General features: G+C 36.8%; 1 protein-coding gene across 1 annotated transcript in view; it reads right to left on the reverse strand.

Moving 5' to 3' along the window:
• LOC101897091 (dynein axonemal heavy chain 7) overlaps positions 1 to 18,390 on the reverse strand; it is a 102,226-nt gene that overhangs the window by 21,002 nt on the left and 62,834 nt on the right. Inside the window, exons 25-26 of the mRNA XM_059123932.1 lie at positions 2,979 to 4,352; positions 1,238 to 1,610 (exon numbers count right to left, since the gene is read on the reverse strand). Coding sequence (XP_058979915.1) covers positions 1,238 to 1,610; positions 2,979 to 4,352 — 1,747 coding nt within the window. The remainder of the gene's footprint in view (positions 1 to 1,237; positions 1,611 to 2,978; positions 4,353 to 18,390) is intronic.

An 18,390-nucleotide genomic window follows, 5' to 3' on the forward strand; every position in this document is an offset into this window, starting at 1 on the left:
AGGTCCTGTGAATTTTTTCCTATAGAAAAAATTGGGACCTGAGGTCCTGTGAATTTTTTCCTATAGAAAAAAATTGGGACCTGAGGTCCTGTGAATTTTTTCCTATAGAAAAAAATTGGGACCTGAGGTCCTGTGAATTTTTTCCTATAGAAAAAAATTGGGACCTGAGGTCCTGTGAATTTTTTCCTATAGAAAAAAATTGGGACCTGAGGTCCTGCGAATTTTTTCCCATAGAAAAAAATTGGGACCTGAGGTCCTGTAAATTTTTTCCTTTAGAAAAAAATTTGGACCTGAGGTCCTGTGGATGTTTTCCTCAAAAAAAATTAGGACCTGTGAGGTTCGGTGGATTTTTTCCTATAGAAAAAAATTGGGACCTGAGGTCCTGTGAATTTTTTCCTATAGAAAAAAATTGGGACCTGAGGTCCTGTGAATTTTTTCCTATAGAAAAAAATTGGGACCTGAGGTCCTGTGAATTTTTTCCTATAGAAAAAAATTGGGACCTGAGGTCCTGTGAATTTTTTCCAATAGAAAAAAATTGGGACCTGAGGTCCTGTGAATTTTTTCTTATAGAAAAAAATTGGGACCTGAGGTCCTGTAAAAAAAATTGGGACCTGAGGTCCTGTGAATTTTTTCCTATAGAAAAAAATTGGGACCTGAGGTCCTGTGGATTTTTTCCTACAGAAAAATATTTGGACCTAAAGTCCTGTGAATTTTTTCCTATAGAAAAAAATTGGGACCTGAGGTCCTGTGAATTTTTTCCTATAGACAAAAAATTGGGACCTGAGGTCCTGTGAATTTTTTCCTATAGACAAAAAATCGGAACCTGAGGTCCTATGATTTTTTCCCTATAGAAAAAGATTGGGGCCTAAGGTCCTGTGGATTTTTTCCTATAGAAAAAACTTGGTCCTGACGGGGCCTGCGATTTTTTTATCGAAAAAACATGGTTCTGACTACCTGCGAATTTTTTTCTATAGAAAAAACTTGGTCCTCGCGTCCTGCGAAATCGTATCTGATGTCCTGTAGATTTTTTCCTATAGAAAAAAAAAGGGAACTGATGTGGACCCGATGAAATCCACAGGACCTCATCAATTTTCAATAGAAAAAAAACTGGAAAAAATGTTGGACCTGAGTCCTGCGTTTTTTATAGAAAATTTTCAGTTTCAAAACCCTACAAATTTTTTCTATTGAAAAAAAATTTGACCTGTGGTCTTGCTAAAATTAAACAGTTATGACTCACCCTTAATGGCCTTCCTCAGCGTCAGCAAACTTGAGCGTATTGTATTGAGCAAAACATTAAACCGTACCATTTCCTGTACCAAAACCGTATTCATGCTCTGATGATAGCTAGTGGGATATCGGGCCAATGCTGCATCACGATCAAAATCCTTTGGCAAACGTTCCAAAATATCGGTGGCAACATTTATGACAACCTCCTCGGGTGTTAAACGTTCGCCGGCTCCCTCACCATCATCTGCCGCCGCTGAGGTGTCCTTTTGTAAATAGTAGAGGGATATAAATTCAGGAGATGTGGGACAATTTGGTAGCAGTAGATTTTCGGGGAAGCGTTTCGATAGTGTCTCGATGTAATGCGGTTGAGATTTTTGTAGTAACTGTGGGTTGGTGGGCAGGGGGTGTCAAATGTAAAGTATTAGAAATATGTCTATTGAGGAATGTTTTGAAGTGGACAGCTTACCCTTTTCTCGTGTAGATCCTAGGTGAGGTTGTTTTGGGGAGAGATGTGTTAATAGTTCGTGGAGAGAAACTTATTTTACAAAAGTTAAAACTTACCACACGATCCTGTTATGCATGTCAGAGTAAATAATTGGTTTTTGAGTATTTAAGCAATATTTTAAGGTATTGTAAGTGCGTAACTGTTAGTCATGAATGGGTTGATATTATCTACAGAGGTGTAGAGCCAGTTGAAAAGAATTCTGTGGAAGTTTCTACAGATGATTTGAAGACCGGTCCCTATAGACGAGATAACTAGTCGAAGTCTTGATAGGACTAGAAAGTCTCCATTATAAGGGACCTATGAAGACTTCTTCATAGGAGCCTATAAAGACTCCTTTATAAGGGCCTATGAAGACTCCTTCATAGTTGCCTATAAAGACACCTTTATAGGAGCCTATAAGGACTCCTTTAAAGGAGCCTATAAAAATTCCGTCCTAAAAGCCTATAAAGACTTCTTTATAGGATCCTATAGACTTCTTTATAGGAGCCTGTAAAGACTCCTTTATGGGTGTCTATAAAGACTCCTTTATAGGATCCTATAAGTACTCTTTTGAAGGAGCCTATAAACACTCCTTAATAGGATCTTATACAGACCCCTTTATAGGAGCCTATACAGACTCCTTTATAGCAGCCTATAAACCCTCCTTTACAGGAGCCTATAAAGACTGTTTTAAAGGAGCCTATATAGATTCCTCTATAGGATCCAATAAAGACTCGTTTTTAGGAGCCTATAAAGACTCCTTTATAGGAGCCTATAAAGACTTCTTTATAAGAGTCTATAGACTCCTTTATAGGAGCCTATAAAGACTCCTTCAAAGGCCTTCAAAGACCCTCTATATGGGAACCTTAAAAAACTCTATCATAGGAGACTCATTCCCTGTAAAGACTCATTTATAGGAGCCTATAGAGGCACCTTTATAGGAGCCTATAAAGACTCCTTTATAGAAACCTATAAAGACTCCTTTGTAGGAGCCTATAAAGACTCCTTTGTAGAAGCCTATAAAGACTCCTTTATAGGAGCCTATAGGCTTCTTTATAGGAGCCTATAAAGACTCTTTTATAGGAGCATATTAAGAGCCTATGAATTCTTCTTTGTAGGAGTCTATAAGTACTTCTTTATGTGAGCCTATAAAGACTGTCTTTTAAGACTCATTGAAAGAAATTTTTCAGAACTTCTTTATGTATTTCTTGGTCTCATTCTTTTACCCCACACCTCTGTCTCATTATGTTTATATCCCTCAACTCACCTGTGTCAACAATGTATGACTCAGCAACATATCCGTCTCCTGTTGATCCTTCATAATATCCGCATTGGCATGAAAACCAAATATAGCCGGTACCGTTTGCTGTGGCAGCTCTTTAGTATATGTCAAATAGTTCTCCACCTCCTTATACACTGGTATATAATAAATCTGCTTATCATCAAAGAAAAACGGTGTCTCCATATCTAAAACCTCCGGGCAATAGTAGCGATTCAGCAAAGTTTTCAACGTTCGACGATCCCAATCATCCGTTACACGGCCGCCATAATTACACTCCCCAGTGAGGTAACGCAGGGCATCATAATTTACACCCTCATACTGATCCAAGAACATTTTCAGTTGCATCAAACTTATCCGTAGGTCGGTCTCATTGAACTCATACGGTATATTCCAACCAATCGGCCCGAAATACCTTCTCTCCTGAATCACAGCATGGAAGAAGCACAACGAGTAGATCAGTTGTTTGAAAGTCTGATTCTGTTTGCACGACTCATACCACTCCGGATCGGAAATGGGGTCGGATAGCATGGATCGTGTAATGTTCGATCTCAATCCCTTTGGCGGTTCATTGGTCATTTTTATGCCATTTTGTAGAACCACAACGGGGAAATGTTCGGCTGGGTATGAAGTCAGCCAGAGGCGAAAATCAGGATGTGTGGAGTCGGGAACCATTCCTTCACATATTTTCTCCAGGGTGGGCATAAAACTCTTTGCCAAATGGCAATTTTGTAACACCACCCAATTGCCCTGCTTAACGCCTTCCTCTATCATTTTCACTGCAATGGGGCCCTGACCTTGACCCAGCGACAAAGAAAACAAACGATTCGAACCAAAACCTTGCTCATCCGCAAATTTCAGCAGTGTAGCCGTGGGATCCGAGCCTGGTGTTAAAATAAATATCAACGGAATACAACAATGGGAATCTCCAAAGGAGGCAGCCAAATCAAATTGCGGAGGATCAACAAATTTCTCTCCCATTTCCAGGGCTACAAATTTCAATATGGCCGGCACCAATTTATCGGGACGAAACACCCGCAGCAATAACAGCTTTTCCAACATCAACATTTTATCCCAGGGCTTTGGTAGAGTTTCGAAATAATGTGGTATATCGGATTCGAAAAATTGTTTCCACTCGTCTAAATTTTCGGTGAAATTTTCCCGAAGTCCCTTGAAGTGCTGCAACTCCGCCAGACGACATAGTTCATTCCAACTTTGTATGCCCAACCATTTGGCGGGATTCTTGTGGGGGTTGTCTAGACCAATTCCACCGGTCAGTAAAAACATCCATTCGCTGTTGTCAATCCGGCCCTCGGCTTTCATTAAATTGATATTCAGGATGAGAGAGAATAATAGCTTATCCTATAATGAGAAGAAGGAAATTGAGATTTTTAAGTTTTTTAGAATTTTTAAAGCATTCGCAAGGAGCTTAGAGATTTGTATTAAGATCAGGGACCGGCAACCAATGTATGAGCAATAGTTTTCACACAAATTCGACCGATGTAGGAGTAATTTTCGCTTTCTCTCTCTCTCCCTTTCTCTCTCTCTCTCTCTCTCAATGAATATTGAGAATAGCTGTCGATCTCTCATTGAACATCGAGGTGTGTGTTTACGTTTTTCATTTAATCATGAACAGCTATCTGTTGAACCTTAGTCAGCATTTAATGAGAAAACGCAAACTTGTTAAAAGTTGAGGAGGGTAACGCTGCCTATGGTGCGTATGAGCATTTAGTTTTGTAACCAATACGCCCCAGGAGCTTTTACAAAAAATAACATAATATTCAAATAAATTCGGTATAACTTTTAAATATATAAAATTTAATTAGAGGGTGAGATAAAAAAAACTGTAACAAAGTCAAACGGCAAAATTTTTTTTTTTTGTTTTTTTTTTTTTTTTTTTTGAATAAAAGCAAAAAGTCGGAATTAGCATAAAATTTTAGAAACCGTTTAGATTTGTTCGAATTGGTCATCTGTGGCACAAATTATTACCTTCAAACGGCCAATGAAACCGTCACACACTGCCCGAATGTTGCTCTGCGGTATTTTGGTCCATTCCCGGCGAAGCGCTTGCTTGAGGTGATCGACACTTTGGTATTTTTTAGTGCCAACCTTGCTTTCCAAAATACTCCAAACACAATAGTCCGACGGATTGATATTCGGAGAATTTGGTGGCCATTGTGCGCTGGAAATGAAGCGAGGAACCACATTTTGTTATTATTCTTGGGTGGCACGTGCTGAGAGCGATGGTGCTCAGTCCTGTTGGAATGTCCAAGGTCTGCAGCCAAAATGTTTGCGTGCCCAAGGATTTAATACACCCTTCAGAATATTTTCGCGATAATATTCGGCATTTATTCTAATGCCACGGTCGATTAATACGAGCGGAGAGCAACTATCGGCTGTTATGGCGGTCCACACCATCACCATGGCTCGCGCTTGAGTTCTGGTGGCCAACCGATGGTGCACATTTTCAGCTGACCTCTTTGGCAAGTAAACACGATCATTTTGTTTGTTTACAAACTGCTGAACAACGAATGATTTCTCATCGGAGAAAACCAAATTCGGCAGTTCACCGCTTTCGGCCAAGCGAAGCAACTCTTTAGCTCTTTTGGGTGTATTCTCTTTCTGTTGCGGTGTAAGTTCTTTCATTTTTTTGGAATGCAATATTGAAATATATTCAGCTCACGAGCTATATATAGAAATCACACTGTCACGCTTAAATTCCATCACGAATAATATTTTTCTGGAAAATTCTCACCAAAATGCTTTTGTATCCTTTTAAACAATATGATGAGTTGTCACTGGAATAATTTTAACAACTGTCGGACGAATGGCTTAGAAATTACAGCAGTTTGAAATTGGTTGCAGTTTTTTCATCTCACCCTGTAAGTATTAAAAATTGTGAACCTGTGTGGCTACAGTTACGGAAGGGATTGGTAGATATATATCATCTTCACAACAGATCTTGCTATAGAAAGTTGAAGATCTTGAAGAGAATTGGGTGCTTATTTTGCTCTCTTCGAGCGTTTTGCTTTTCAAACATTTGGAACTCTATGAGAACCACCAGAAAATGGTCCGATCTGTACCATCTTTATAAAAGATCTTGCGTTTAGGGAAATATTGGAATGTACCAAGTCTGAATGGAATCTAATGTTAATTTCGCGTTTTGTAAGCTTCAAGGATATTCAAAATGTTTACCCTTTATGAAGAGGTATCGGAAGAAGTGGACCGATATAACACATTTTCACACTAGACTTTGGGTTAATAAAAATATTATGATGCTTGTAATTTAAAGAGAACCGGATGCCTATTTCGGATTTTATGATCGCTTTGGTTATTCCGAACTTTGACCTTTTGTGTGGGAAGTACAAGAAGGAATGGTCGGATCTCTACCATATTTACAACAGTTTTTTATGTTTATGGAAATATTAAAAATATTAAAAATAAAGTCCGAATAGAATCAGATGTTAATTTTTATATTTAAAATTTTGACTCTTTGTGGGGGAGATACCAGAAGAGGTGAACTGATATATTCCATTTTCACAGCAGACCTTGGGTCCACATATTCAAAATTATTTAACAAAATTCCATGATTTTTTTTTCTTTTTTTTTTTGACAGCATGTCCTTGAAAACTCGTTTTTATGCCACAAAGAATTAATTTAAAAAAAATCTTAATAATTCACAATTGTTGGACATAAAGTTCCCAAGAAAAATCTAAAATCATCCACAATTTTTTGTCAAGAGGAAGAATCTTTTTGGGGAACATTTTTTTTTAAATCCATGTCCTTAATAGTACATGGACTTCCAATTAAGGAAATAATAATAACTTTTAATATAATATTTAAAATACTATTAAAAATTAAAGATTATTGGTAATGAAACCTCCAAAAGATAAATATTTAAAATATCACAGTTCTTGGGCGCAGTTCTCGAAAAAAAAAATAAAAACCCTTCTAAATTTCCGGTTAAAAAGTCGTTGTAATGTTCTCTAAGGAAATTCAAGTTCAATTCAATTCATTCATTTCATAGGAAGACCTTCAAAAAAAAAAAACAAAATTGTTGGCTAGGAATTTTTTATTTCAATATTTTTTATATGATTTTCTTCAGAACATCCAGGATTTGTAGTAAGTCCTTTTCTGAAAACACACATTTTGGTACAAGAAGGCTTTGCAGGAATTTTCTGACATATATCTAAAGACGATTTTCTGGCAACACGTATACCATTTTTCTTCAGGAGACCAATGAGAAGCATTGAAAGATAATTACGAAATCCTGAAATCGTGGTCACAAGTCATTAATTCGTCTTTCCATTTAAAAAAATGATCTAAACTTAATATATATTTTTATACCCTCCACCTTGGAAACATCCTTGAATATTCGTCGTAGACCCCATAAAGTATATATATTCATAATCAGCATAAAATTCTAAGTCGATTTAACGATGTACGTCTGTCTATCTGTCTGTCCGTCTGTCTGTCTGTCCGTCTGTTGAAATCACGATACAGCCCACATTATTTGTCGTAGAGCGCCAAAATTTAGCAGAGCAATTTATATTGTGTCTAGGATGGTTGGTATTGAAAATGAGATATGTCGTCAACGTTCTGGTACAGTCCCCATATAACGGTACCTCCCGATATTCGGTATTTTGATGATTTATGCCACATTTTTTCACGGATTTGTCTGGAAATTGGTATTTGTAGGTCATAACGGGTCCCTGTGCGTGTGGCAAAACATTGCATGTATGGGTTCTCGTTTTGGTATAGCCCCCATATAAAGGTACTTCCCGATATTCTTTTTTTTTTTTGCCACATTTTTTCACGGATTTGTCTATAAATTGGTATTCGTTGGTCATAATGGGTTCCAGCTCCGGTGGCGAAACATTGCATGTATAGGTCCACGTTTTGATATAGTCCACATATAACGGTACCTCCCAACATTCGGTATTGTGATCACTTTTGACACATGTTTTCAAGAATTTCTCTGAAAATTGGTAGTTGTAGATCACAATGGGTCCTAGTTCGTGTAGCGAGTCATTGTAATTATAGGTCCACGTTTTGGTGTAGCCTCCATATAACGGTACCTGCCGATATTGGGTAATTTGATGATTTTTGCCACATTTTTTTACGGATTTGTCTGAAAATTGGTATTTGTAGGTCATAATGGGATCTAGCTCCTTTGCCGAAACATTGTATGTGTAGGTCCACGATTTGGTATAGCCCCAATATAACGGTACCGGCCAATATTGGGTATTTTAATGGTTTTTGCCACATTTCTTCTAATGTTTACTTTACCCTAAGGTGGAGGGTATTAAAAATTTGGTCCGGCCGAAATTAATGTTTTTTACTTGTTTTTTCTGAAATTCGAAGTTTGAAACAAACCCGATATTCCCCTTACATATAGATCAGATTTCTTTCGAAATTTTACCACTTGTAGCTTTCTTATTTGAAGAGTAAATATGTGAGCTTTTTCTCACTTTCCCACTAGATCTAATATTGGCAGGACTACTGGGTATACGAAATTAATTCGTTCAAAATACACCTATTTTTGGGTGGAGGTGCCAGAGAGAGAGTTACCAATTTATTCCATCTTCAATCAAGATCTAATGGGTAAAATTACTGAAATAGCAAGGTTTGAGGGAAATTTGAAAAACCTTTAGTATTTTAGGATTTGTTCTAAAATCTTTAATTGTCGCAATTGTTATTTTCTTGGCAAGAGAAGATGTTAGGAAATGAGTCTCTATTTAATTCTCCCCTAATGTAAATTACGAAATTTCATGGTATGGTTTGGGAAACCTTAAAATTAAGGGTAACATATCCCATAGTTAGGGTCGTACTTGTACGTTTTTTTTTTTTTTTTTTTTTTGATTACAAGTTCAATTCCGAACCACTCAATATTTATTTAAGGAGTTCACCTTCTATTAACAAAGAGATTGTCTGCTACTTCATATTTAAGGTACCATTGTGTGGAAGTCTTTATTATATTTTATTATGAAGTTTATCAAAACTTCATTTTTTACACTTGTTATTCTCCAAAAAAATATGTTTTTTCCTGGTAGTAAAAATCTCCCTTTCCATAACCAAGAATTCACCTTAATTTATTCCCCATCAAAATGAAGTTAATTTGACAGAATTCCAAGCTACGCATTCACGCTTTTTCACGAAAAATTCAAATGAAAACGAACCACATGAAAATATTCTGACAGTAACAAAAGAACAAAAGAAGCTTTGGTTGCCAAAAATTGCAAAGCATAAAAATAAACATGAAATTGAAAATCGATATTGGATCTGAAAATATTCCGTGTGGTGTGCTGAGAAATATAAACGTTGCCACAAACAATATAGGAGGCATTCAGGGATGAAGGTCCTCAGCATTTTCATATTAACAATAAAAATGGTTTTGCAAACAACAAGTGGCAATGTTGTTAATTCCGAACGGAGGGTATATTAAGTTTGTCATTCCGTTTGTAACACCTCGAAATACACATTTTAGACCCCACAAAGTATATAAATTTTTGATCAGCATAAAATTCTATGTCAATTTAGCGATGTCCGTCCGTCTGTCCGTCTATCCGTATGTCCGTCTGCGGAAATCGCTCTAGCTTCCGAAAGAATTGAAGTAGATTGATAACATTTTACTCAAATGTATGTCATGCCTGCAGGGCTTTTGGTATTGAAAATGGGCCATGTAGGTCCACGTTTTGTTATAGCCCCCATATTCGGAATAGCTCCCGATATTCGGTATTTTGATGATTTTAGCGACATTATTCACCGCAATTGTTTCAAATTTGATATTTGATGTTTGTAAAGGATGCTACAGCCTATGACAGGAGATTGTCTGTGCAGGTCCACGTCTTCGTATAGCCCCCATATAACGGTACCTCCCATTACTCGGTATTTTGATGATTTTGGCAATATTATTCACCGGAATTGTTTCAAATTTGGTATTTGAAGTCAGTAATAGATACAACCACCTATGACAGAAAATTGCCTGTGCAGGTCCTCGTCTTCGTACAGCCCCCATATAACGGCACCTCCCGATATTCGGTATTTTGATGATTTTAGCGAATTTATTCACCGGAATTGATCCAAATTTGGAATTTAAAGTTCGTAATAGACAGTACAGCCTAAGACAGAAAATTGTCTGTGCAGGTCCACGCAGGTCCCCATAAAAGGTACTTCCTGATATTCGGTATTTTGATGATTTTATCTACATTATTACCGATTTTTTTTAAGTTTCGCATTTGAATATTGTAATGGCGTGTGACAAATGTTACCTATGCAGGTCCACGTCGTCGTATAGACCCTAATATAACAGCTACATTTGGTATTTTTAAGATTTTAACAGAATTTTTAACGGATTTTATTGTTTTTGAGAATTGCCTAATTTGTTCCAAATGGTGGAGGGTATTCAAATTGCGGCCCGGCCGAACTTACAGCTTTTTTGATTGTTAAATATAAAATTAAACCAGAGTGAAATACAAAACCGAATCTGTCTTACCATTGCAATAATAAAAACGTCTTGCCAAATGTAAAATTCTCTTTCCACGGATTATCTCGAATTTTTTTAAAATATCAATATTAATAAAAATGTCTTAAAATTCTCCAAAGTCGTAATAAACTTCTGAAATATTATAAAAACATCAAAAGCCCTTCCCACAACAACAACCTCACAAGACACCCACACATTCTCAAACATTTAATATACAATTTAATATATATTAAAATTAACATATATTCCGCCGTCATCTTCACTTCGTATATATGTATGTCTGTTGTGAATATCTCATATGCACCAAACCACAATATCAATCTCCATATAATCGCATCGAACAGCCAGCAACAACCCTCATTAAACTTGGAAAATTTCTTTTGACAACATTGTACACATTCTGACACATAGAGGCTGGGGGTGAGGGGGAGAAAATACTGCCTACAGGCATATCAAAGTGAATGAAGCTTCACAAAGACGTTATTTTTTGCTCCGAACATCGTATTCTTCTTCATTTTTTTGTGTGTGTGAAGAAGGTCGCCTTTCAAGATGGCGTTGGTAATAAACTTTATCCAATTTTCGTGGGTTGCGTTTTTTTTTTTTTTTTGTTCACATTCAATTCTTATTTGATATTTAAATTGATATAATAAAGTGGCGGTTTTTTAGAGAGTCTTAAAATATGTAATCAAATGAGTCAGTTTAGGGTGAAAGTGGGAGGTTGCAAGGAGAGAGAAGAGGGTTGATGTGTAAAGAAAAAGTTAAAATTTTTTCCAAGATATTATATTTTTAATCCCATTATGGTTTTATTGAGGATGTATATAATTTGACAACAAAAAACTGGCCTAACAGGAAAAATGAGTTTAGACCCCAAGTGTTCTTGGACGAAATCCGTTTTTAAGACATTTCGAATAGATTTCAATATTATTTGAAAAATTTACTTGTTGACCAAATTCCGTCACAAATTCCAGAATTCAGGTTATTTGAACTGATATTGGCCATATGGCGCACAATTAACCCGAAATCCGTTGAAGATATATATGGGAGCTATATCCAAATCTGAACCGATCTTAATAAAATTAGACAGAGGTATTTTTTGGGATGTATGTGACATTTAGTACCAAATATCATTGTTGAGGAGTGCATATGTGAGGGACTTTAAACCCCAAATCGGATGAAACACATGTATGGGAGCTATAACTATATCTGAACCGGTTTTCTCCAACATTTGATGTACTTGCTTCTAGACTGAATTCGGTCAAATGTACCAAAATTAGGACTTATATTGCCCATTCGGTTGAAGATATATGGGAGCTATATCAAAATCTGATCCGATTAGCAACAATTTCAATGGGGTTCGTCAATCGGATAATAAATGTGACCTATATTTTGTTCACAAGAATACATGGACGGACAGACTGAATGCATAAATCGACTCAGAGTGTGATTCTATGAATATCCTTAGAAATAACTATGGGTATATCTCGCTTCCTTCTCCTAGTTACAAAAAAATGCCCAAAGACATAATACCCTTACACACAATCCTAGATCTTTTTTTTTAATAATTTAAAAAAGGCTGGCCTGAAAAAAATTGTGGGTTTTTATGGTTTTCAGGACCTCCTGTCCAGAAAAATTTGGAATTTTATACTCTCAGCCACATGGCTATCATTTGATACGGCCAGAACGTCCTCATTGAAATAACAATTTTTGACCCTAGGTTTCTTTGGACCAGATCCGTTTCAGGATATTTGGAGTCGATCTAGCGATGTCTGTCCGTCTGTCTGTCTGGCTGATGCGCACGATAACTTTGAAGGGAGTAGCCAATTCGGTCTAAACTTGGTACATCGTGATATTATTATCTAACTAAGATGAAGTTCGGAGATATGCAATATCAGTTCACTGTTTTTGGTCGAAATTTTCAAAAAAATATTTTACGACGCAGAAAAAGATATGAAAATCAAATTTTGCTCCAACTTTTCAAATCCTAATATTGCGTCATTTCAAGGTCAGACGCGAAAGTGTACAATATCGGTCCTCTGCATCAAGTACCTCCCCCACAAAAGGTCAACATTTTGAATGATTATAACTCTTATAAAATATGGTTCAAGAGTCCAATTGTCTTCAAATTTCACAGATCACAACATTTTTATAAACACAAGATCTGCTAAGAAAATGGTCCACTCCTTCTAGTACCTCCCCCACAAAAGGTCAAAATTTTCAAAATAAATATTTTCTGCGCAGAAAGAGAAACGATAATCCGCTTTTGTTCCAACTTTCCAAATCCTAATATCGGTCCACTGCATCAAGTACCTCCCCACAAAGGGTCAGAATTTTGAATAATTACCACTTATATAAAATGTGATATATAAGTCTAATTGTCTTAAATTTTTACACATCCCAATGTTTTTATAAACCCATGATCAGGTGTTAAGGTGGAATATAACGGTCTACTCCTTCTAGTACCTGCCCCACAAAAGGTCGCCCATAAAACGCGAAATTGACATCCGATTTCATTCAGGCTTGGCACATCTGAATATTTCTATCAACACCGGATCTGTAATGAAAAAGGGTAGAGATCGGATCATTCTTTTTGATACCTCCCACACAAAGGGTCAAAATTTTGAACTACCAAAATGATCATAAAATCCGAAATTAGCATTCGGTTCTCTTCGTATTTCAGACATCCCTTTATTTGTACTAACACAAGATCTGCTGTGAAGATGTGATATATCGGTCCACTCCATCCGATACCTCCCCGAAAAAGGCTCAAAATTTGGAATAAGCATGAAGTTCATAAAACGCGAAATCAACATCCGATTCCATTCAGTCTTGGTACATCTCCATATATTTATTAACACAAGATCTGTTATAAAGATAATAGAGATCGGACACACCTCGAAATATACCGTTCCGACCCCACAAAGTCCATATATTCTTGATCAGCATAAAATTCTATGTCGATTTACCGATGTCCGTCCGTCTGTGGAAATCACTCTAGCTTCCGAACGAAATGAAGTAGGTTGATAAAATTTTACTCAAATGTATATTATGTCTGCAGGACTTTTGGTATTCAAAAACGGGTCAGGTAGGCCCACGTTTTGGTATATCCCCAATATAATGGGGATATACTTTTCACCGGAAATGTTTGAAGTTCATAATGGATACTACAGCCTATGACAGAAAATTTTGTGTGCAGATCAACGTCTTCGTATAACTCCCATACAACGGTATCTCCCGATATTCGGTATTTTGATGATTTTTGCGACATTATTCGCCGAATCTTTTTCGCATTTAAATATTGTAATGGCTTATGACAAAAGTTGCCTATGGAGGTCCACGTCATCGTATAGACCATAATTATTTATATAGTAGTAGTAGTTATTGTATTTTTAATATTTTAATAGAATTTTCAACGATTTTTTATACCCTACACCACAAGGTCTGATTATGTCTTTGTGCATTTGTTTGTAACAGGCAAAAGGAAACGAAATAGACCCATAGTTCCGTTTGATGATCTGCATAGAATCACTTTCTGAGTTGATTTATGCATGTCAGTCCGTCTGTTCGTCCGTCCGTCTGTCCATGTATTCTTGTGAACAAAATGCAGGTCGCATTTATTATCCGATTGAGACGAAATTTTCCAAACAACATTTGTTTGGCCCAAGGACGAACCCTATTGAAATTGGAGATAATCGGTAAAAATTTAGATATAGCTCCCATATATATCTTCGTCTGATTTGCCTTTTATTGTGCACCAAACGTGTAATATCAGCCCGAATAGTATGGAGTTTTGCACATACAACCAAATTAGGCCTGAAAATAAGTGTGCTAAATTTGATCGAAATCGGTTCAGATATAGCTATAGCTCCCATATATATTTTTCATCCGATTTGTTATTTTTGTCCTCCACAGCCGTAATATGCACTCTGTAACAACAATATTTGGGGAAATATATCAAATGCAGCTCAGATAAACCTTTGCTAAATTTTATCGAGATCGGTTGAGATTTGGATATAGCTCCCATATATAACTTCGTCCAATTTACCTTTTATTGTGCGATTTTAACGTCTAATATTTGCCCAAATGGGATGGAATTTGGCACTTACGACCGAATTGAGTCTAGAAGCTAGTATGCCAAATTTGGTGAAGATCGGTTCAGATATAGCTATATCACCCATATATATTGTTCATCCGATTTGTTATATTTGTTACCCACAGTCGTAATATGCACTCCGTAACAACGATATTCAGGGAAATATATCAAATACAGCTCAGAAATATCTTTGCAAAACTTTATTGAGATCGGCTCAGATTTGGATATAGCTCCCATATAAATCTTTATCCGATTTCAAATTAATTTTGCACCAAATGGGCAATACAGGTCCGAATTTAAAAGATACAAATGCTTCGGCATATTTAGTCCTTTGAATTTTAAATTATAATCACAGGGTGTATGATTGAATTCTCCCATAAAAAACTTTTAATTGTTATGAGGAGCTCAACTAAATTAGCAAAGTGGTGTGGTTTATCATAAAATCGCCCCCGCCCGACTTTAGGACTTTCTTTACTGTTTTTTTCTTTTTGGTTTTTGAAATTCGTTCCAAATGGTGGAGGGTATTCAAAGATGAGCTCGGCCGAACTTACTGCTTTTTAACTTGTTTACTTCTTAAATTTAAATTTGACAAAATTTGTGTTTGTTGTATAAAAACCATCGAATAGAGCAGCTTTTATGTCACACCCTGTGAAAATGCTTGATAAGCTGAAATATGCTACAATTTATTACAGTAACAAGATAAATGTCTTTCAATTTCACGAGACCAAGTGTTTTGGGTGAAAAACGGCATAACAAATAAAATACCAATTCGTATGTTACTACCGACAATAATGGCCAACAGAGGCGTAACAAAAATGGGACCACGTTTTTCCCCCTCTTGAAAATTACATTTTTAGGAAATTTGGAAAGGATTCGAAAATATTGTATGTTGATTGATGTCTATTTGCCCACAAGAAAACTAAGTATCTGTGAATAAATAAAAACGTGTTAGCTACCGTCTTGGTGCTTTATCAGTACACACTACCTTGCTGCGTAGTAAATAAAATAAATTTCCAAATTGGAATGCCATGGCAGATTATTATCGATAAAACATTTCATCTTGCTGGCACCCCCCAAAATATAGGAAGGAAAAAAATGCCACAAAACAAGCCACGGCAATAAAAAATATTATGATGAGCCCCACATTTTTCCCGCAGGTTATCGTGCCCACTCCTCCCCCATATCTTCTTCACGATGAAAACTCTCGCAATTTGTTTTACATGGCTGAGGTGATGTTTTTTCATTAAAATGATGCGTATACATGGCTACATCATAAATTCCAATGGATTTATGAGGTCTTATTCAAAATTGCAAATTTAAGCATAATTTTTCCGTCTTACGTTCGCAATGCAGTGGTGGCGGAGGAGGAGCTGGAATAACAGTAAGATAGACAAGACAATATGCGGCGTAAACTCATTTCACACATGGCTAACATTGTACGGCGAGAGAGTGAAAAAAAAACAACGAACGCAACGCTTTTATCCCAACAACACGGAAGATAATTATGGTCCTTTGTCACTGTCAACAGGCAAACCGCCAACCAACAACTTTGCTCTACAGCCTTCGTTTGATGCGGTTGTTGGGGTTTTGTCTTCATGAAATTTAATTAAAACGCATTTGTATAGCGTTAATTTTTCCATGTTTTTTTTTTTTTTTTGTGGACCAAGCTCTTTAAAGAAATTACTATTTAATTCGGAATGAAAGCTGGGGAGGTAGGTGCGAAGATGGGCTGAATGAGCACATGTTAAGTGGATTTTCCATACAAAGTAACCAAGGAGTTTAGTTCGGCAAAACCGCACTTTTGATACTCTGCACCAAGAGGGAGAGAAAACATTCGAAAATTTGTTCGAATGCAAGAATATAAAATATGTATATGTAAATAGCATTGTGTTAGTCATTGATGTTTATTGGAACGTGTGAACCGATTCTGTTTTTGAGAATTTCGTATGAAAGGTGACATCAATCCCAATGTCTATGTGTATATTGATTATGAGTGTCTGTGTATTGATTTATGAGTTATAGCCATTTTTATGTATTCATTTTGAAACATATTTTACACAGACTTACTGTTTCAATGCCCAGGCGGAACAGCTTAACCCAGAATCCTGAAATTTTGCAAATGGGCCGATGTTGATGTGTAGAGGTGGGATATGTCTGGGTTTCTGGAAGTTTAGACTATTAGTGTACAAAAAATACTGTTTTGGCGCAATTGCATACAGAGTGAGATGAAAAAACTGCAAACAACTTCAGACTGCTCTCATTTCTAAGCCACTCGTCCGACAGCTGTTCAAATTGTTCCAGTGACAGCCCTTTATATTGTTTACAAACGTACAAAAGCATTTTGGTGAGAATTTTCCAGAAAAAAAGTTATTCGTGGTGGAATTCAAGCGTGATAGTGTGATTTCTTTATATTTGGCTGGAAAACCACAAGTGGCTATCGTTAGAGCTCTCCAGCATTTAAATGTGAATAAACGAAAAAAAAAAACAGCAACATCAGTAGAAATGGTTCGAAAAGTAAAGAAGCGACTTGATCGAAACCCGCGTCGCAGTGGCCGAAAAATGGCTGGTGAGCTGAACATATCGAAATATTCCATTTGGCAAATATTGAAAAATTAGCTCGGGGTAAAGCCATTGAAATTCCAAAAAGTGCAAGAACTTACACCGCTACAGAAAGAAAATAGAATCAAAAGAGCTAAAGAGTTGCTTCACTTGCTCGAAAGTGGTGAACTGCTGAATTTGGTTTTTTCCGATGAGAAAACATTCGTTGTCCAGCAGTTTGTAAACAGCTGAAAATGTGAGAAAATGCAGATTCGGTTGGCCACCAGAACTCAAGTGCCGGCCATGGCGATGGTGTGGGCCGCCATAACAGCCGATGGTCGCTCTCCGCTCGTATTAATCGACCGTGGCTTCAGAATAAATGTCGAATATTATAGCGAAAATATTCTGGAGGGTGTATTAGAGCCTTGGGCACGAAAACATTTTGGACGCAAGCATTGAACATTTCAGCAGGACTCAGCACGCGCCACCCAAGAATGGTTACAAAATGAGGTTCCTCGCTTTATTTCCAGCGCATAATGGCCACCAATATCTCCGGATACCAATCCGTTGGACTATTGTGTCTGGAGTATTTTGGAAAGCAAGGATGGCACTAAAAAATACCAAAGTGTCGATTACCTCAAGCAAGCGCTTCGTCGAGAATGGACCAAAATACCGCAGAGCAACATTCGAGCAGCGTGTGACGGTTTCATTGGCCGTGTGAAGGCCAAAATTCGTTCCAAAGGTGACCAATTCGAACAAATCTAAACTTGTTCTAAAATTTGATGCTATTTCCGACATTTTTTGCTTCATTCATTAAAATTTAAAAAAAAAGCAAAAATTATGGCGTTTGATTTTGTCGCAGTTTTTTTATCTAACCCTGTATATATTACAAACTTTAAATATAAAACTTTGAGCAATATGACTAAAAAATGAAGTGGAATCGGGACATCGGGGGTGCCATTAAGGTGGGTGGGGTCTATACGAAAACCTGGATCAATATTGCCTAGCTGAACCTGACTGTAGGCAAAAGATCCATCTCTACAAATTCAGGTCTCCATGTCCGATTGGACAGGACACCCTTCCCTGTATACATCATACTTTTAAGTTTTGGAGATCATTATTCCTGGTTCAAAATTGTGTACCGAAAGTATTTCGGGAAATTCGTACTAATATCGAGCTAAAAGTACAAAAATTTACTAAATATCGTACAATTGGTAGTTTGTAATCCGGAAGAGCTGAAGTTCTGATTTAAATGTATTTAGTATTTGCAGATGATTTAGAAATGT

The sequence above is a fragment of the Musca domestica genome, unplaced genomic scaffold (genome assembly GCF_030504385.1).
Source record: "Musca domestica strain aabys unplaced genomic scaffold, Musca_domestica.polishedcontigs.V.1.1 26, whole genome shotgun sequence".
In the NCBI taxonomy this organism is placed as follows: Eukaryota; Metazoa; Arthropoda; class Insecta; order Diptera; family Muscidae; genus Musca; species Musca domestica.